Source organism: Nelumbo nucifera, chromosome 1, assembly GCF_055504915.1.
Source record: "Nelumbo nucifera cultivar China Antique chromosome 1, China Antique-T2T, whole genome shotgun sequence".
NCBI lineage: Eukaryota > Viridiplantae > Streptophyta > Magnoliopsida > Proteales > Nelumbonaceae > Nelumbo > Nelumbo nucifera.
In genome coordinates this window covers 213,608,171-213,629,809 of record NC_142649.1, presented here as the reverse complement: position 1 = coordinate 213,629,809, position 21,639 = coordinate 213,608,171, and the positions used below count along the sequence as shown (strand labels likewise).

At 37.5% G+C, this 21,639-nt stretch overlaps 1 protein-coding gene and 2 long non-coding RNA genes across 3 annotated transcripts; 1 reads left to right on the top strand and 2 right to left on the bottom strand.

Moving 5' to 3' along the window:
* Positions 1-4,713: 4,713 nt before the first annotated feature.
* LOC148804485 (uncharacterized) lies at positions 4,714-7,578 on the bottom strand. Its single transcript, XR_016081040.1, has 3 exons — positions 7,417-7,578; positions 6,593-6,743; positions 4,714-5,002 (listed from the first exon to the last, which is right to left on the bottom strand). It is a non-coding gene; the product is annotated as an uncharacterized LOC148804485 (long non-coding RNA).
* Positions 7,579-7,669: 91 nt separating this feature from the next.
* Positions 7,670-9,256, bottom strand: LOC104604744 (uncharacterized). Its single transcript, XR_736451.3, has 5 exons — positions 8,619-9,256; positions 8,280-8,466; positions 8,083-8,148; positions 7,904-7,970; positions 7,670-7,809 (listed from the first exon to the last, which is right to left on the bottom strand). It is a non-coding gene; the product is annotated as an uncharacterized LOC104604744 (long non-coding RNA).
* Positions 9,257-12,066: 2,810 nt separating this feature from the next.
* On the top strand, positions 12,067-20,115 carry LOC104604745 (protein KINESIN LIGHT CHAIN-RELATED 1-like). Its single transcript, XM_010269238.3, has 3 exons — positions 12,067-12,915; positions 15,667-16,575; positions 19,655-20,115. The coding sequence occupies exons 1-3, from the start codon at positions 12,254-12,256 to the stop codon at positions 19,887-19,889; spliced, it is 1,806 nt and encodes a 601-aa protein (XP_010267540.1). The 5' UTR covers positions 12,067-12,253; the 3' UTR covers positions 19,890-20,115.
* Positions 20,116-21,639: the final 1,524 nt, after the last annotated feature.

Here is a 21,639-nt window from a genome sequence, read left to right as displayed (position 1 = left end):
AAATCGACCTTGTTGGAAGTTTGGAACTTGCCTTGAAACTGAATTTTTCTTAAAATAAACCCCAGAATATATGGGATGTGAACATTTGAACTCTAAGAATTCATGCTTACAAACGCCATAGTCTCACTTGACCATTGAGTTACTTAAGTGATTTAATCATTTGTTTTCATTTTAATATTTGAATATGTACAATAAGTAGTGTAAAAGGTAATATTTACAAAATTTAAATTTAATTTATATTTTTAACCATATAGTGATAATCTACATATTAAGTTATTCAATTTAATCAATAACGATAGTATAAGTTTTAAATTATATATTATATTTATTAAAAATCTTTTTTTTTGTGAAATGATAGATCGGGAGAGTAAAGAAAGTACAAGTTCCATGGGTTGACCCTAGAACCAACCTTCATGGGGTAGGTTTCGGTTCCAAAACCCTAGAACCGAACCAAACAGGCTCATGCTCACTCCTACATTTCTACAACAAGGAGCTCGGATCCTTTTCGTTTTGTGGGAAGCAATGCCAACGAGTCGGAGTTGTTTTAACCACAACCTGACCCGTAAACCCAACCCTGACTATGAGACTGGAATGTCAAATTCAACCCCAACCCATCTAATGATTGACCTATACTCAAGCCTATTTTAGGGGGTGCAAATGGATTGGATCTTTGTAGGATTTTTGTGTCGGATTCAGATCACCCTTTATCCAATCCGACATATATATACTTATAAAAAGACATGTATATATTAATATATACGTATATTTTAATAATTTATTAATTTTTTCATAATTCAAATTAGATTAGATAAGATTCGGATATCTGACACCCTTAATAGATTCAAATTTGAATTACTATTTGTGAGATTTGATCAGATCTTCGAATCGGATCAAATCTCGGATTTTGTTTGTTGGGTCGGATTCGAATGTACCCTAATTCGAATTCGATCCGATCCATTTGCATCCCTATTATTTTTACGAATGCTCTGATGATGGGTTGGAGTTTGGCATGGGAGCAACCTCAATCTAAACCCAATCTAAACCATTGGTGTTTGTCATTTCGGCCATTTGAACCGTGTTCCGTTGTTGGCTACATGATTAGGAACGGGATCTGCTCCTCACAAATGGGTGCCTCATAGGCACATCCACCGTGCATTGGGAACATCTCCCATGAATAATAACTAATAAATACGAGAGATGTTCCCAATACATGGTAGGATGTGCATGTGAGATCGGTGTGAGGAGCAGATCTGGTCTCAAATGATTATGGAATTTATGGGTATAGCTTTCCTAAAACCTAGATTTTGGTCAAAATTCAAAAACAATTGGTTTGGTCAAAAATCATCCATCCTGAGTGGTTGGACCATTGATCCATTCAATGCAGTGGCCGAGTCACGGGTTGCATATTAAATGTGTATGCAAATTTATCAGGGCCATAACTTTTATGTTTGATGTCTAACTGGGGTGATCTTTCTTATGGTAAAAGTTAAAGACCCCCTTTTCTATGGGGTTGGTTACCCCATGAACTTTCATTTGTGATAAAGACCCCCTAAACTTTCACTTTGCAACAAATACTTTCCTCTATAAGAGTTTTGTTAATTAATTTCAAAAAGATTCTCATTTAGTAGTTTAATTTTTTAAATCCCCAAACTACCCTTTTCTTATTTATTTAAATGACCAGTGATTCAGTTAGATTTCTAAATATAATATTGAAATCCTCTCGGCTGCTCCAATAAACCCTTGTAGATTTCTGGCTGGATTTAATATTCAAATGAAAATGGTAGAGGTTTCTTTTTGATAGATATTAATTTAAGGTTTCATATGGTTTTTCTTGATTTTATTGAAAAATAGTGTGGATAATCTTTGTATTTTAAGATGAAGAGAGGCATTCATAAACAAGAATTTAAGAAACTTGTTTTTCTATGTCAGTGAAATGATACTTGTTATTTTAACCGATTTTGTTTGGAGAAAACAAAATAGATATTTAAGGAAAAAAATTAAAGAGTCATTTATTTGAGTTTTTTTTCTTTTTCTTATTTTGGTTTTAGTTATTTAGGCCGTGTTTACTTTTTTGGTAAGTTATTTATCTGGGACTTACCCCGGGTAAGTTCATTTATCTATGTTCTTTTATTTTCAAGTAAATAAAATAATGACCATTCTAGCCATAAAAATTTTATGATCAAAAGGGGCCTTTTTGTCTCATCCAAGTGTTGGAAACTTTCCCAAGATGGGAAAGCTACTTTACCCACCTAGAAGATGGGTATCAACGGTCCCCACACAAATCAAAAAAAAAAAAAACAAAGAACATGGGTTTCTTGGTCAATGAGATTCACAATCCATTGACCAACTTCCCCTCTCTCAAAATCTCAAAAAAGGAATGCACCCTTAAAGGCAACAACTCCAATAACTTTACATTAGACGGAAAAAACAATAGGATCTATGGACAAGTGTCCTTCCTGGAATGTGAGGACAGAATTGGTACATAATCGATGGACAGAGGATCCAAGTCCGACTTTACTTTAATAAAATTAGATTATTAAGTAAATTACATAAATTAATTAATTACTTATTTTATTGCAATTGCTATATAAAGACCCTAATTATGTTATACCCATTATACCATAATTATGTATCTCCCAATTAAAATAATTTAAATAATTAATTATATTCTTATCTAAATAGATTATTAAATCACAATGATAATTAATGTATTATTAATTATAGTTAACTTCAATTGGTTTTAATTAACATGGGTAAAATACTTGGATTAATTATTGATTTTAATTAATTAACCGTGGATTGACCACAATATATTGCAGTTGAAAACACCACACTTGCACTGGCCGTTCGATTGGTTTGTGGTGTGGATTGATCCATACTATGTCATGGGTTGTTCCACACCACAGGCCTATATATCGTCCATGGGTTTTATCGTGGACTGATTAGCGCTACACCATTTTATGGTTTCAAGAGTGATCTCATGCTTCGCAAGAGATGTTCTACCGTTACTGTTGCAACATCCAGGTCTCACTAGTCACCGTTGTTATTCTTCTTCTCCCGCTATTAGTAATATCACACCACTTGCTGCTCGTAGCTACTCCTCTGACCAGCACTGCATCGGATTGTCAGCGATCAATATTCCTTCTCCGTTTGATCTTACTTATACCACATCTCTATTTCAATCGATACTTGTAGCTGCTATTCTGTCTTTGATGGGAAGCTCACGTCCTACCGCCAATGATACAACCATTATTGCCAGATACGGGTTTCAGACATTTGTTTTTATTTTATTCTTTTTTTTCTATTTCATTACTGTTATTCGAACTGGTGAACCCATGTTTCATTTTCGTTATACAGGTGTGCTTGTGAAAAAGTTTATTCAAGTGAAACTCAAACCCCTGTTTCATATTCGTTCTACCCCTGTTTCATATTCGTTCTACATGTTTAGGTATTCTGAAATACCAACTTGTTTTGCAATAGATTTTTATTGAAACGAATGTTGGTGTGGGATTTCGTTTGTTGCTAAGATTATAATTTCAAATCTCAATCCATGAAACCAAACTTTTTGATTTCTGACCCCCGGCCATAATCCCAGAATTCTGCCACCATAGTTCTGGGCACTATGCCAGAATGCCTTGTTTCCGCCAAGAAACTATTGCCCAAAAATTAATCATCAACAGTGACCAGACTATGTTTGACTATTTTTGTTTTCTATTCAACGATGAATTAAGGTTGAAAATTGAATTTGTAATGCCACTTTCATCTTAACTTCTTAAGCAAGACAAATCATGATGAGAATGAAGCATTGAATGGTTCACTATAGTATATGGAAAGAATAACAACGACAAGGGAGTAAACAAACAGATTCGCCAACGAATCCATCACCTATGTGGAAGCGAGTGGTTGTGTTGAAGTTGAAGGAATGCTTTGGGGCCAATGAAGTTTGGACTTTGGGGAAGTTTCAATGAGCTTCTTCACTACATGAGCATAGGAATCAATGTTTTCTATCCGAAATGATCTAACAGAATTACAAAGCTTTGTGAATATAATGAATAGTGGCAACAATTCCCAGAGCTTTGGGGACTGGTGGTATCTTCAAAAACCATGCTAGAAATTAGTTAATACTAGCGGAGGGGCCCCTGCATTGCAGGGGCTAGTGGAATTGTGGAAGTAATTTAATAAAATGATAAAAACAAATACTCTTGCACTAACTAGAAGCTAGTCTCATTTTTATCACTATTTTTGTAGTTAAAATTATTTTAAATAATTTTTATTTACCAATAAAGTATTTGAATAAAAGCAACCAAAATTAATTATACATTTAAAAAAATAGAAACAAGACAGAAAGAGAAAGAATAGAGAAATGTACAAAAGAAAAAAAAATGTAATAACAAAAAGATACCTAGTATTAATTACTAGTCAATATACCCTTGATGGCGTTCTCACAGGCTAAAGCAGACAAGGCGTTCTTACTTAAATCCCAATAAAGCCCCTGCTCGTTAAATCCCAATAGTCCAAAATTTTAATCACCCTGCTTCTTCCATGGTTTCTCTCCTTGCTTCCATACCTATATCATCTTCGTTTCTGATAATTGCATGCAACTTACCTTGGACTATTAGAAAAATGGATGGGCATATACTTTTCTTTTTTATGAGAATTTAATTGCCCAAAAAAAAAAAAACTGACTAAGAATAAGCCAATGCACATAACCAATTGGAAAGAGTAGCTAAAAGTTTGGTTACAAGTTGGAAAGAGGTTCATGTATCAGCTGAGTTACAACTTGCAACAACATAGCAATATTCCAATTAAACAATACATCAAGAACAAAGGCATTATATTTACAAGTGAGGATTGATACCAAAATAGTGATATGATAATATTACAGAAACATTAATTGCAAAAAAATTGCTACGTGGCATGAAACAGTGGATAAAAGAAACAACCAATACCAGATGCTGCTCAACACATAGCTGAAAACGTATAGTGGGTAAAACCAAAAGATCTGTAAGGGAAAGGCCAATCATACAGAATCAGAATGCTAAAAAATCAAAATAGATTGGAAGAGAATAAAAATACAAAAATATAACTAAACAAATACAATAAAGAAAGAAAAAGGACACCTTAGAAATACCACAAAAATCACTACCTACCTTACATGGAAAATTCATCACTACAACAATTTAAATGTAGTGAAAAGAATTAGTTAGTGGTAAAAAACAAATAATCTTATTTGACCCCAATATACTATGGAATGGTGAAGCAGGACTCATGCAGCCAACCTCATATAGTTGGGCTTAGATGATGATGATGATGAGTCCCACCATACTATATATAGAGAGATGTAGATGCAAATGCAATCCCTTTTTTTTATCAGAATAAAAGGAATTTTATTAATGAAAGATTAGGAATTACAAGATCTGGGGTGTAAGTTCCATTCCAAATCAGCAAAGATTACAGATTTTCCAAAAACATATGCCGTCTCACAGCCCGTTGTTTGGCCAGAGAATCTGTCATTCCATTTGCTGTTCTTCTTACCCACTTATTTAGTTCTCTTGTTAGGCTTACAATCTCCCTGAATTTATACCTAAATACCCAAGGAATCTGGGTATTAACCCCTGCAGTAGACTAACCACTTCAACTGTCAATGCATCGCTATGCTCCAAGGGTCTTGAAGATTGAGCCACCACTCTGCCTTCTTTATCTCTGAAGACACCACCCCTACCCCCCGCCATTCCATCACTTCCCTTGCCTTGTCTATAGCCGATAGTGCCACCTCTTTCCAGGTTCTCAAATTATCATTTAGTGAAAAGACTTTGAAATCATCCAAAGTTTTCACCCAATGTGCAGCTTTCAGCTTAACTAACTCGAGGATTTCTACTTGGGTCCTACTCTTAAGTCTTATCATTGTTTATACCTAGCAGATTGATATGTATCTTCTAAAGAGCTAACTTTTTAACCAATACCCATAAAATTAATCTCTACACACTATTATATTTTTTTTTCTAAATTAATACAATGTATGTGACAATTCTTCCTTTTCTTAAGCTTATCTAACAACTATGAAGCAATACACCCTTGACTTGTGATGGTTAGCCTCCCTGTAATGAAGCTAGGTAAATCTTTGATATCCATTTTCTTTTAATGCAGATGCAAACTTTTGAAACTGTTTTGTTTTTTTTTTTTCATTGATTAGCTGCAATGCTAATTTTGAGCTATTAGGACCAATTACATGGTATTCTTTCTCTAACATAGAAATGTTCACTATCTCATCTATATCATAGAATTGTATAATCACAAGAAATTCATATATTAAAATAATAAGAAATTGAGGCAACAAATGGACTATTCAGATATCTTATGATCCAGAACCAGCCAAGAATTTCTACTGGCTGGTTAAAGTTGAGGAGCTATAAAAATCTGACTAAACTGTAGACTGATTAGTTGAAATGCAATTCTGAAACAAGTTCTGATTGTAACCAATAGGCCCTACAAACACACATTGCCATGTGCACATACCATGTATAGTGAAAAGAAATATGAGATAAATCATAAAATGACTCAAGTAGCTTTTTGAAAAACAATGCATACTTACATAGAATAGTTGGATAAGTCCATTACGTAAAAAAGAATATAGTTTTACAATCCCACCAAGGGGGCAAAGATCTTTTGAACCAAAGTTTTGGCATTCATCAGGCGAAATCCATTGTAGCGTTGGGATGACAACTGAGTTTAGAATAAACAAGCTGCAACAGAGAGAAATTGAAAATTTTAAATAAATTGGTTGCAACTGTAATTAACTTAACCAAGATACTTCATGTGCAATAAACTTTACATTCAACTGAATAATGACCAAAGAATTAAAAATCTATACAAGTAATTGCATTTGTGCATAGGGTTCCAAAAGAAAACTGAATAGCATTCAGTAAAAGAAGAAAGGGAGTGTCGTGCCACGGGCTAGGCTGGTCCGTGGGCCAAGCCTTGGGCCAGGTCAGGCTGTGGACCGGGCCAAAGCTATTTATTTAAAAAAAAATTGAAAAAAAAACTTAAAATTTTAATTTTATATGAATTTTGATGTATACAATTGCTTATATACAACAATTATACTATATATTATTATATAATTATATAATATATTATATATTATATATAATATAAATAACATATGGACCGTATCGGGCCGGGCCGCAGGCAGCATGACCTGCTCGCTCGTGCCATGCGGCCCGGCCCGTGGACCTAAAACCCCAGGCCTGGCACGGCCCACAGACCATCATGCTGGGCGACGGGTAGCTCAGCCCCATTTACACCTGTAAATGGGAAGATGAAAGTAGGACCATGCTAACATATAGGTCAAATAAAATTAATAAATTTCTTAAACCATCACCAGTAAATTATTCAGTGAAGAGGAGAGGGCCATACCAGCAGATTTCCAGAAGAAGCAGACTGTGGAGCTTGCTGGAGCACATGCTGCTTTCTCTAGGCATCCACAAAGTTGGGTGTAGCCGCTGCAGAGTTCTTATCCTTCGTAGTATGACCAGAAAATGTGCTAGCAACTTGGCCCTTGTCTGAAACCGAGTTCAAATTCCTACTTGGTAAGCTTCCCTGCAATGGGTTTCCAAGAATAGTGATTTCTGTCAGGGGCACAACATTGAGATTGTATGGCTTGGCCCCATAAAAAGATGCAGAACCAGCAACTGCATGCCAGAAAGGATTCGTCCTTGTAAACTACTGATGACAGTAGATGCTCCGAGCAATGTGGTAATGAGTTGCGCACCTCTTTGGTCGCTGTTGAGAGAGAAACAAATGTGGTACCTAAATTTTTTTTAACACCAGATCACCACAAGATCATTAGAGAACTTTTGGTACATCGCCCAAGTGGACACTACATAAAAAAAATGACACATACCTGGCCAGGCGTCGAAGATCCAGAACTCCCATCCATGGACACAACAGCTTGAAGTGGTGGCATGTATCTGCTTATGAAGATGGGGGTAATTTCTTAGCTATGAAATATTTATTGTTACGGTTACAATGATAAATAACCAAAACATGTTGGGAAATATAACGAGGTAATCGGATTTGAACCCAGAGAAGTAAGCCCGCCTGGCCAGCCAGCTATAGTCATCGGCAACGGAAAAGAGGTGAATTGAGCTAAAATAGAGAAGAAAGTTATGAGAAAAAGCAAAGATAAGGAGAAAAAAGGAAGCCACTCAATGCGATAACGTGGGGTCAATAAAACAGACACCCTGCATTGCAAAAATTGGAACTTCAAGTAAGTTTACCAGGTTTCTCCGCCTTCAAATCATTTCTTCTAGATTTTGGTAGAGTTGGCGGCGGAGGAGGTGGCTGCTGCTGTTGAACTTGCTGCGGTTGTTGCTGTTTGGTGCCACCAATACTACAACTTTCCCTATCAACCTTCTCTAAATCAAGCTACAGATCAAGAACCCTCTCCTTATTTCCAATAGGTTTCTGCCACAAAACCTGAAACATTTAGTGGACAATCTCCAGAGAGATTGAAAAAAAAAAAAGCAAAAGATATGAACAAAATAAAGAGGAGAGATTGAAAAAAAAAAAAAGCAAAAGATACGAACAAAATAAATAGTAAAAAATTAGAAACTAACCATCATCTTCCGAGCAGAAGCATTGGAAGATGACGGAGAGATCGGAGCCGGTGATGCTACTACAACACTTGGTCTCACTGATGTTTCGCCGTTCTTGCATGTTAAAAAATATACCACATTTGCAGGCGGAAAGCTCTTTCGATCACCGCCATTGAGAGAGAGGGGGGGAGAGAGAGGGAGAGAGAGAAAATCGTGAGAGAGAAGGCAAGGTTTGCCACTGTTACTGCTACTGCCGGAAGCAAGAGAAGGGGAAACCTAAAAAACCGAAATAGGGAGAGAGGGGGAGAGAGAGAAAGTGCGAGAGGGGTGATGTGGGGAGAGCAAAAAAACAAAAAAAAGAAAGATGATGGAGAGATCAGAGCCGATGATGCTACTACAACACTTGGTCTCGCCGGTAATGTTGAAGCGTGCCGGTGAAACAGCTAGCATTTTCATTGACAGGCTCTCCTTCGGACAGCCATCGATCAGATCTACGCAAAGAGGAGAAAGGCACAAAGGAGCTCTCCCTTCGAACTTGGGAAGAAGCATCTCGAACGGCAGGGAAAATCGAAACGCGAAGGAGCTCTCTCGAAGAGGGGCTCTCCCTTCGAACTTGGGAAGAAGCATATCGAAGAAATGGGAGAAGCATGCACACGCGTGTATCATGCAATGGATACACGCATGAAATATTTGCATGTGAAACCCCTAATCTACTCGTCCGTTTTTGTAGAAAGGAGAAACCACCCATTTAATATATAGATATAAATATTAGTAATTATTATTAATAATAATTTATAAAATATTAATTTTATTAGTTATTAATATTCTTAGCAATTTATTAATATCTTTCTATTAGTTATTAACAACATAGATCATCTCAAATGTTATAGGTAAGATGTAAAAAATCAAAATGCAGACTCTCGATTGAAATGCACCACACCTTATAGAACATTTATGAAGGTGTAGTGTGGTTTAGTTTATACATCTTTGTTCACGGTGTAGACTGCTGGGGTGTGGTGGGGATGAAAACATAACTCCTGACTTCTCATTTATGCTATATAACACCCCTTATAACGCCTTGTAAGCCTACATTCCATTTTTTTTTTTTGTGTTTTTAGTAGAATCAGTTGTTTGCATTTCTCAAAGCATTCCCGATTTTACAAGAAACGAATTGCTTATACAATGCCTCAATGCCAAACAACCTCTTAATTCTTATGTTTAAAGTATTAGTTCTCATTTTCTCTTATTAATTTTAATATTTAAAAAATTTTCTTCTCATAATTAAAATATGCTATCATATTTAAAATAAAAATAAAATAAATAAAAATATAAGATAACATAAATTTTGTAGAAAAAAGTGTATGTCTCTAACAACATCTAACAAGTGACCTTACTAATCAATCGCAATCCAATCCAGACCTCTTACCCAAAGGGCACCATAGCTGCACATCGTAAACATTGATTCTTGTGGGGTTGGAGAGCTCAACACAACCGATCAAATAGTTCAATCAATTGGGCCATCATTGATTGAACGAATCCATGGCTTATAGCGAGCAAGCATTTTGGTGACGAAATGGGCCCAAAATCCTGATTAGGTGAGGTGTCAACTGATTAATTCAAGCACAAATTGAAAACAATGATAAAAAATAACATAAAAAAATTGGAATCAAATTTCCTTTCAGAAGTGATAAATCAATAATTCAAACAATCAAGTAAAATAGAAAATAGGCATCTCTAATATTATATATTTATCATATATCAAACAAAAAATGTATAATAAATAAAAATTATTGTTATTAATGATGGAGATGGCTGTAAAAAATAATGAAGATGGTTAAAAATTAAAAAAAAAAGAATATTATCCTCTAACTCCTAACCAAATGACCGAGTCAAACAAATCAATGGTTTAGCCAGTCTGCTCCTCAAATTTTCTTTTAAACGTATATTGATAGAGAGATTAAATTTATTTGGTTTGCTTTGAAAAGAATCTCATTTCAGTTTGGAAGGAGTATAAATACAAATATGTAGAGCATGATTTTTAAAACTGGACTGGACTAGATGATCGGACCAGAAAAATCGGGGCCGGATTCATTTATCCCCAAAACCGCTTTTTTCCTCAAAACTGTTATTTTGGTCAGCAAACCGCTGAATTGACTGGTTAACCGTTCAAACAGTTTTGACTGTTTTTCAGTTTTTTTATTTTTTTGTCAGAACGGGCTGACTGTTCGAACCGGTAACCGAACCCCTGACCGGTTCGGTTTTAAAAAGCATGATGTAGAATATAAAACCTTACATTTTTGTATTATTTTGTATGTATTTGTACTCCTTCTAAATTGAGCCTAATACTGTGTTTAGAATCGATGTAAATAAAAAATGATGTAAAAGTTTATATCAATTCGATTTTATTGGTATTTTAAAAGGAATGTGTAATGATGATCGGTACTATAATAAGAAAATGGATATAAAACTTTACACCAATCATATCATGTTTTTAAAAAATGCTATAATCACTCTTCATAGTTGAGTGTAAAACATCGTCCATATGCTTTTACACCAATTCCAAACGCAGCCTAGTTAAACATTCATTCGGATTGCCGTTGGGCCTAATTAAACATTCATTCGGATTGCCGTTCAACCGATCCATGAGCACCCGCACTTGCTTCGCATTCGAATATTGCTCGGGTCGGGAACCGGGGAATGTCACAATGTCTTGAATGACCCGCAGGGCATGCGACTCCACTCAAATTCTCTTTTCTTTGTTTTTACAGATGAGATGAAAAATAAAAACTAGCAGTAACAAACAGAAATAGAATGTATACAAACCAATGAGTCCAAATTCTCTCGGGTCTCTCATCTTCTGTCGAGTTTTACACAGAAATAAATGTTACAGTGACGTTTTGTTTATTTAATTTGGATAGTATTTCTGCTGTAATAATACGTATATTTAAAACAATAATAAATTATAATCCTAATTCGGTGAATGTGGCCAGTGTTGTGGTTAAGAAATCCGGATTCATCTTTGGGACGTAACTAATCAGTTTGCACTATGATTATTGACACAAGCACATTTGCACCTTTGTTCTTCAGTAATTGGCACCAAAGCCGAAATTGGCCCATCAATTGGGCCATATGTGGACCTCGTTCGTTTATTGATGATTCACATCACATGTGGCTGTGGGTCTTAAGTCTTAACTGTTTCCTGATTGGTCTCGTTGTGGGTCCCTAGGCCTCAACTCACGTGTGGGTCCTATCTCATGGTCCCTGTGCGGGTCCCTTCTATCCTTGGTCCAGGGCAAAGAGCAAACGGTTAAACCGTAAAATTTCACGTAAACTTTTATTTTTTCGTGAAAAACAATAAGCAAACAATTAATAAACCAGAGTAGATGATGATTATTTATTAATTTTCTTTTCTTTTGTTTTTTAACTTAATTAATAATAATTAAATATTCAGGCTGTCTGTGTCCGGTGATGAGAAGTCTATTGCAAGCAACCTTCGAGTCTTTGAGAGCGGTAGCAAACAATAATCCCTAATTTCTCTCTTTTTACTCTTCATTCCCTCCACCTTCAACATCAAGGGCGTTTCTGCAACTTTCTCCCTCCCTTCCCTTCCCTTGTCTTCAGCAAAACAACAGGATTTTGATAGCCAACTTCGAAGGATGCCTGGCCTTGTTTCGCTAAAGACGCCACCAGAAGCTACGCCGCTTCGAGTTCTTGTTCCCGACGGCGATCATCAGTTCCAAAGCCATGAAGTGGAGTTGGAAAACCTAAACCCTAAGACTAGATCACCAATTCCGAAGAGAACCCCATCTCCATCCACATCTCGAGCTACACCCTCGCCGGGCCGGAGCTCCGGCAAGAAGAAGACACCGGAGAAGCCGAAAATTGACGAGTCATCCCTCGACAATTCCGATCTCGGGCCCTTCCTTCTGAAACTCGCCCGAGATACGATTGCATCCGGAGACAGCCCAAACAAGGCGTTGGATTTTGCGGTCCGAGCTTCGAAATCCTTCGAGCGCTGCGCAGGGGAGGGCGAATCGAGCTTGGAGCTAGCAATGAGTTTGCACGTCGTTGCGGCGATTTACTGCAGTTTAGGAAGGTTCAATGATGCGATCCCAGTGCTTGAGCGGGCGATTGGGGTCCCGGATGTCGCGAGAGGACCAGATCACGCGCTTGCGGCGTTTTCGGGTTATATGCAGCTTGGTGACACACATTCTATGCTCGGACAACTCGACGGATCTATAACCTGCTATTCTGCAGGGTTGAAGATCCAGGTGGAGGCTTTAGGAGAGACAGATCCAAGAGTTGCAGAGACGTGCAGGTAAGGTGCCGTTCACTCCATGCCTCTTTTGCTTTTGGTGCACGTTAGCTTAGCATAGTGCACGTTAGCTTAGCATAATCCATGTTTTTTTTTGGGTAAGGAATAGCATAATCCATGTACCATGTTTACAGAAAACAATCAGCAACGCTGTTCATCGTTTAGCGGGAAAAAGAATTAGCCTTCCATTTTCAAGGCAGTCCGTTCTACCTTTACCCTTTTTCGTATTCTATTCCTAGTGCCTACACATCGCGCAGATTAGCTTGGCCCTTGAATAAATTCGAGCTCTGGTTGCATTGTATGTATTTGTTATGTTAGAGGAAGAGGAAACGACGAACGTCGGCGGGGGATGGCCTGCGACTTGAGGTGAGTAGCCTTCTCCAGTGCCCAGTGGCAGTATCTACCCATTCACCGGCTAGAGATGCCACTGCCGACGCTAGGGCGCATGTTAGTAAAGATCCCTCTTGAAATTTAACGTGCGCCCCTTCCGAACAACGTGATGCGATGCATTGCATTTTTGGCTGGATGTGAGCACTGGCCCACTGGCGCGGTTTGTTCATGTCATGTTGGCAGATTCTTTGCCTCGTGATTTAGAATCTCGCTCATATATTTTCAGGAGTTCGGCTTCACACAGGGCAAAGCCCATTGGGGCAGCTTTTACTGCCTTGCATTGAGAATATCTCCGCACTAAGTGATCGGCTTCTATCAGGGTAAATCTGTGCCCACAACATTCTAACCGCCTTTCCCAACCTTGCATTGGGAATATCTCCCATGAAATAAAGCAAACAAATGCGGAAATATTCTCAATGCAAGGCAGTAAAAGTAGGGGTGGATTCGAGCTCGGTTCGAGACTATTCTATAAGGCTCAAGCTCGGTTCGAGCCAGAACCTTGAGCTCGAGCTCGGCTCGAGTCAAGAGTTCATAAGTTCGAGCTTGGCTCGGCTTGTTTTATATTTTATAAATATTTTAAAATAAAAATATTTAGAAAAAATAGTTTATAAAAATAAAAATTATATATAATTTTTTTATTTTATATTTAAAATTTTAAGAATTATAATAATTAATAATTATAATATTTTTATTATACATATATATTATTTTCTATAATTATATATATAGCCGGCTTGCGAGCCTCATGAGCCGAGCTCTACTAGGCTTGAGCTCGGCTCGTTTAACAATTGGGCTCGAGCTCGGCTGAAACCGAGCCAAGCTCGAGCAACTCGTGAAAAGCTCGGCTCGTTGCCACCCCTAAGTAAAAGCTGCCCGAATGGGCTTTGCCCTGACTGAAGCCGAACTCCATATTGATGGGCCACTCATACGGGCAAAATTTCGATCTTTGGTGTTTTCAACCCGATATTGATCCAGTCAATTGAACCATTCAAACCGTCATCGGTCAAAATTCTGGGTCCTGTTTGCATGAAACCCATTGTTTGGTAAAAAAACGTTGACATGGTCAAAAACCATCCAATCCGGATGTTGGCATTCTCCGACTGAAAATAGGTCTATTGGCTTCTATCAGGGCAAATCTGTGCCTACACCATTCTAACAGCCTTTTGCAACCTTGTATTGGGAATATCTCCCCGTGAAATAAAGCACACAAGTGCAGAGATATTCTCAATGCAAGGCAGTAAAAGCTGCCTGAGTGGGCTTTGCCCTGACTGAAGCGGAACTCCTTTTGGATACGTTTCAGGGTTTGGGGGAGACAGGCCTTAAACCGACCCCCTGAACAGGTTTGAAAAAAAACTAAAAAAGAAACACCGATCACAACAATTGCTGTATCTTTTGAACTGTTTAGAGAACAAGCTTCAATGTAAGCAGTTTTGATATATCACGTGGCCAAAAAGTTAGCCACGTCAGACTACAGGTGATTAAATGGCTTTATTTAATGGAACGTTTTTTGTGTTCCTGGAACAGAAAAGCAACTATTTTGTTCACGGGAGCCAACAAGCCAATGACTGGCCTAGCCTATATTATACTTGTGGACCTCTTGCCAAGAGCATACGTTTGAAATCTTTTGTTCACATAGACGGGATAAAAGATTTAAGTAGTACTGGTCGTTTGGTATATTTCATTATGACCGTTGTGAGCAGACGAAAGATTGGACTTGGTTATTCATCAAAAAAAAAAAAAAAAGACTGGACTTGGTTTTACAGCAATAGGAATTGCAATAACAAGAACAATACCATCGCTCATTAAGAACAACAGCAACAATGGCAATCATAATTTGTCTTATAACGGGGAATTTGATTCTCTACATACAATTTTTCTACTGATACCTAATGACCATAGGTACAAAAGTAATAAGGTTAGGTTTCCCATATATTAAATAGCTTCGACAATTTAGCTGACGGAAGTCATGCTATGTAAAATTAATTAACTTATAATTGATGATATAAAGTTTCTTATTTGTAAGTAACTTAACATAAATCTACTGACTAGTGACAATTTGCTACAAATGAGTTACTTTTCTATTGATATGCTGTACCAACTGACCATCAGTAGAAAAGTAATTGTTAACAGCATCAGCATGTAGAATGTAAACACTACACTTGAAGACAAGGCAATTTGGCATAAAAAAATAATGCAATTTAAATCCATAATTAAGGCTTATCAAATTGAATTTGTCCTTTGGCTTTACAAAAGTGTTATCCTATTTGATGCATTTCTGATGAGAAGGCCATTATTTTTGAAGTGTGGTGCTGATAATTTTGTTCCATAAATTCATTACCAGGGAATTAATTTTGAAACTTGCAGGTACTTAGCTGAAGCTCATGTTCAAGCAATGCAATTTGATGAGGCGGAAAGTCTGTGCAAGAAAACACTAGAGATCCACCATGAGCATAGTGCCCCAGCATCACTTGAAGAAGCAGCTGACCGCAGGTTGATGGCCCTCATCTGTGAGGCAAAGGGAGATTATGAATCTGCACTTGAGCACCTTGTTCTTGCCAGCATGGCCATGATTGCCAATGGGCAAGACAATGTGGTTGCTTCTATTGATGTTAGCATTGGTGATGTTTACCTGTCCTTAAGCCGCTTTGATGAAGCTGTCTTTTCCTACCAGAAGGCACTTACAGTATTCAAATCCACTAAGGGTGATAACCACCCTTCAGTTGCATCTGTTTTTATCCGCCTTGCTGACCTCTACTATAAGACAGGCAAGTTCCGGGAGTCTAAATCATACTGTGAGAGTGCACTTAGGATATACACAAAACCGGTGCCTGGAACCACAGCAGAGGAAATTTCTAGTGGGCTGACAGAAATTTCTGCAATCTATGAAGCTGTTAATGAACCTGATGAGGCACTGAAGCTCTTGCAGAAGGCAATGAAATTGTTAGAGGATACACCAGGGCAGCGAAGCACAATTGCTGGGATAGAAGCACAGATGGGTGTGATGTTTTACATGGTTAGAAGATATGGAGAGGCTCGGCACTCCTTTGAGAGTGCTATTGCCAAGCTTAGAGCCAGTGGAGAGAGAAAATCAGCAGTTTTGGGGATTGTGTTGAACCAGATGGGACTGGCTTGTGTACAACTATACAAGATAGATGAGGCTGCCGAATTATTTCAAGAGGCAAGGAGGATACTAGAGCAGGAGTGTGGTCCATATCATCCAGATACTCTTGGTGTATATAGCAATCTTGCAGCAACATATGATGCCATGGGAAGGTAAGTGTATTTCATTCCAAGCTTTTCTGCACTATGTTTTCCTCAAAGTTATTTAGTTTATTTGTTAAAGAGAGAAAGAAGAAAAAGAGAAGGAAGTGAAAAGATGAGGGAATCTTTATTTGTTCCAAATTGCATTATATGAGGACAATTGCCATGACATTGCTTTTTGTCATCTGTGATTAGGGGTGCAAGTCGGGCGGGCTGGGCCAGGTTTATGGTCAACCCAGGCCCGGCCCTAAAATTTGGGCTTAAGGCCCGAGCCCAAGGTCTAGCCCAATTTTTCCAACCCGAGCCCAGTCCGCCCTGTAATTTGATGCACTTGGGTTGGGCTGGGCTCGTGTTGGTCAATGAACCCACTCTAAAATTATACATATATAAATGTATTTATGCAAATATATATACATATATTTATGTATGTATGTAAATATGCATGCAAAATATCTATACAAATGTTATATATACAAATATGTATGTATATATATGTAAATATGTATGCAACATTTACATATATACACATATATATGAGTATATAATTGGGCCGGGCTCGGGCCGGGTTTGGGCTACCTAAGGGCTAGGCCCAAGCACGGCCCGAAAAATAAAAAAACCCGACTTCTTGGGCCTGAGCCCAGCCTGATGACCGAAAATCCAAGCCCAGCCCGTGTAAAATTCCGGGTTGGGCCGGTTCGGGCTCGGGCTGGGCCTGCCCAAGTTGCACCCCTATCTGTGATTCAAGCGCTATGTAGCCAAAGTGTTCCCTAGGCGTTCTGGACTTTGTTGCATGGACACTTCAAGATGGGTGCGCTAAATCTGTGTTAGACACTCCCAACTTTTTGTCTAAATTTTGTGTGGGATTTGGACATCTTGCCTAATCCTTGTCCTTGCTTTGTCCAAGCAACATAGGTTCTAGGTGACCAACTAAGTGGACAGTATGGATATAAACATACTAGCCTAAAATACTGTTTTGGTGGATTATAAATCAGGAAACTTGGCTGTATTCACGTTTAATCTTTCTGTTTTGGGGTTAGGTAGCAAATACTAGCCTAAAATCTTTTTTGGATACATGGCATTACATTTTCATTCTTTTACCACATTTAGTCATCATCATGTAAGCCTTATCCCAACTATAGGCATACAGGGTTGACTACATGAATCCTGTTTTGCCATTTCGTTCTGTTTAATGCCATATCTACATGAATCCTGTTTTACCACACTAGTAAAATGGACAAATTTCAAAGAAAAATTATTGCTTCAAATTTTGCTGGTTTAGAAGCAGGTTCCTTTTTCCCAAGTCCAAGACTTTTTTATAGTATCCTGCTGCTTTGATTGGTCATCCGGTGAAACCATACAGTGTAACTGAGCCTTTTTCTTGTTGCTGCTAGTGTCATCTTTGGCTTCCACTCCCATTGAATATCCCTGCCATCTCTTGATATTGAATGATTTGCGAAATTTAGATTATGGCATTGTTTGATCTCTGTATTTCATTCACTGCAGTTTATATATTCTGTTCCTTTGTTAAGCTTACAAGCTTAAAAGAAAAATAAGAAAGAAAGAGAATGATAAGGTTAAAAAAAGGTTTCAGTGTTGTGTATAACTTGTAAACAAGTACAGACAGAAAATGAGAACCATATGGATGGATGGAAGAGGATGATTTAACAAACAACATGGCGATCTTTTTTGGTTCCATAAGCTAATGGAACTCTACAAGGGCTGAACTATTGGCACCATATGGATGGACAGAAGAGGATGATTTAACAAACAACATGGCGATCTTTTTTGGTCCCATAAGCTAATGGAACTCTACAAGGGCTGAACTATTGGCTATTTTAGAAGGGTTAAGACCAGCCAAAATGCTTGAGTTTAGAGATTTCCAAGGGGACTCCAGGACAGTTGTAGGTTGGTTTCAAGACAACTAATTGGAGTCTTGGATGTATAGGTACACCGTAAGAGAAGCATTATGGCTGGAAAGGGAACTAAAAGCAACATCCAACAACCTAGTTGTTGCCTTTGCTAAGCAAGATGTGACTAGAAGAAATCTGTATTGGAGAATCATTCCCCATGGTTCATGAATGTATAAATTGAATCATTCCCCATGGTTCAAGATGTGACTAGGACTGCCCTATCATTTAAAGTGGTGTGAAGCATATTTTTATGGGAGAATGACAGTTCAGCCCAAGGTCAGAATTTTTAGGCCCAAAGTACAGTTGAGGTAGGTGCCAGCTCGGAATTGATGCCAATTCATGGGCGGGCGTTGGTGTATAGAGTGGAGGTTTTTGACATTTTGAATGTTTATAGATCTGCAGTGGAATTCAGAAATCTGCATTGGGCCTGTCCGTACTTCTCTGTATTTTTATTCTACTGTAAATCATTCTTTTTGACATATTTACAACATCCCAAGTTATCAATCAAAAAGCAAAAAATAAAAAATAAGTAACTTGAGACAAGATTCCATCAACTGCAATGCATAAACAACTATGATTGGTAAACAAGAACCTTATAGCTGGTTAGACCTGTTCATAAAGATTTCAATTGTAAGCAGATGCCACATTTTTTGCATGTTGAGTATTTATGTTAAAACCATCCTTGTTCAAATCATGCCTTGGAAAACCTAATGGAGAGTTGGCTAACAATGTACGCATTACTTTTATTTGACTTTAATCATGTTGGACCTCACACTTCAAATCTGTAATTCTTTCAAAATGGATTGTGATCTTCAATTGTAACCAGATGCCACATTTTTTCATGTCAAAGTATTTTGATTAAATCCAACCTTATTATTAAGTCACACCTTGAAACACCTTATAGAATGCTAGCTAACAATTTACAAATTACTTTTGACCTAATCATGTGGACATCATAGTTGGGCATACATTCCTTTCAGATTATCACTTTGGTTGTTGGTACTTGTGATGATCAGGGCTTGTCAATGGAACATGTTCTTATATTTTAGTGTTTGAAAACCCAATTTCTTACACACACACACACAAAAGGAGGTCTGGGAACTCAATATTTCTGAAACCAAAAGCTTACAGTGCACCTATTTGATCTACTTTGTTAAACGTTTCATGGTTGCGTATTACAGGGTAGAAGACGCAATTGAGATCTTGGAATATATTCTTAAGGCGAGGGAAGAGAAGCTTGGGACAGCAAACCCCGATGTTGATGATGAGAAGAAAAGGCTAGCTGAGCTCTTGAAAGAAGCAGGCAGGGCCCGAAATAGAAAGGCAAAATCACTTGAAAACCTCCTTGATTCTAACTCTCAGAGGATGAAGAAGGAGGTAACAAAGAGGTGGCCCAGCTTGGGTTTCAGAACTTGACAAAGAATTTGTCATTCATTCTCCTTATACGTACTCACTCTCTGTAACATAGAAGATCAATTTGAAAAGAGTCCGGTTTCCAATCAGCGGGTTTTTCTTGAGATTCTAATCCACATTTGTTTATTTTTCTTCCTTGGTTCCTCGATATTTGTTTAGTCTTTAAGATGTTTTCTAGAAAGAAGCTAAGCTGTGGAATGAATAAAATATTTACGATTGATTTTTGATAGAGTTTGGAATCTTCTATAGAAAGTTGAATTGCAATTGGCTGATTTCCGGTACTCTCATGAATCACGATGCACTTACCCCTGTAATTTCAGATCGAAAGAGGGTCAGACTTTTCTCTGTTCATTTTGTACAAGCGAGTCAGATACTCCTTCCAAAACTGTATTCTATATATTTCAAATCATCCTGTGTTTTGAATTGTAAATAAAGGGGATGGTATCCATGTTTATTAGGCGAAGGCTAGAATTTGTGGGGCGAGTTCTCTTCAATTAGTACTAGTATTTTTCTTTCTTTTATTTTTCAAAACAATGCAGAGGAAAGAGGATTAATACTTTCGCCATGGTTCATTCCTGTTATTAAAAATACCCTTATACTATGTGGGCTTAGTGACAAATACCCCCTGTACTTCAATTTGCAATAGAAGTTCCCTGAATAATAAAGTCCCCCTGGCCGATTGTTAAGTCAGTTAACAGAAGGTGCTAAATTACCAAAATACCTTCTTCATAATTCAAGGGGCATGAAATTAAATTTTCAAAAATAATGAGAATGGGCAAAGAAATTTCCTCTTTTGTCTATTCTTTGTCCATTTTCTAATTTTCGTCTAAACCCAAACTTACACAAATGTACCACCGGAGAACCATTTGATGAGTACCCTACATTGTTCTTCGTTGAAAGTTCTTGTGACCATCTCACCGATGAAGAGCTATCTGGTATTGTTGTCATTGAATATAGAAAGGTCTGGTAATACCAAAAAGAATCAATCTCATCTTTTATGTCATTGTCAAAAAGGTATTTTTATTGCCATCATGGGAGAATAACCTATCTACACGTATGCTACACCAGCCAAGAGGACCAGGAATTTTGGGCTATTAAAGTGCAAGTGAGGGAGTAGGGCTGTTTACAGGTCGGGTTGGGTTAGTTTATTGGCATTTTTTCAACCAACCCGACCTGGTCGGTTTACCTAGAAATGAAACCGAAACCGATTCAGTACTAAGTAAAACCGACCTGCTCGGTTTGAATCAATTTGGGTCGGTTTTGTGAATGATTCTCTCAGTGTGAACGGTAAAGGATTCAAGTCTAAGAAATCAAAGGCTGGATGCCTGGAAATTAAAAATGATTTGATGGATTAAAACTGATATTTTATATATCAGAAATTTTATATATAATATGTATATTTCTGAAATAAAGCTGAAATATATATATATTAAAACTGAAATATATCATATATATATATATAATATCTGAAATATATTATATATATCTAAGTTGGTTCGGGTCGGTTCGGTTTCGGTTTTCACACATGAAAACCGAACCATTGGATTATGTTTTTTTATAACCCGAAACCGACCAATGTTGAAGAAAAGCTGGCCAACTCGGGTTGGATCGGACCGGGTTGGTCGGTTTGATCGATTTGGGTCTTGTTATGAACAGCCTTATAAGGGAGTAAAATTGTTTGAACAATAATACAAGGGAAATTTTTAGATTTAAAAAGCCTTAAACAGTTAAATGAGAATATTTTTTATGTTAA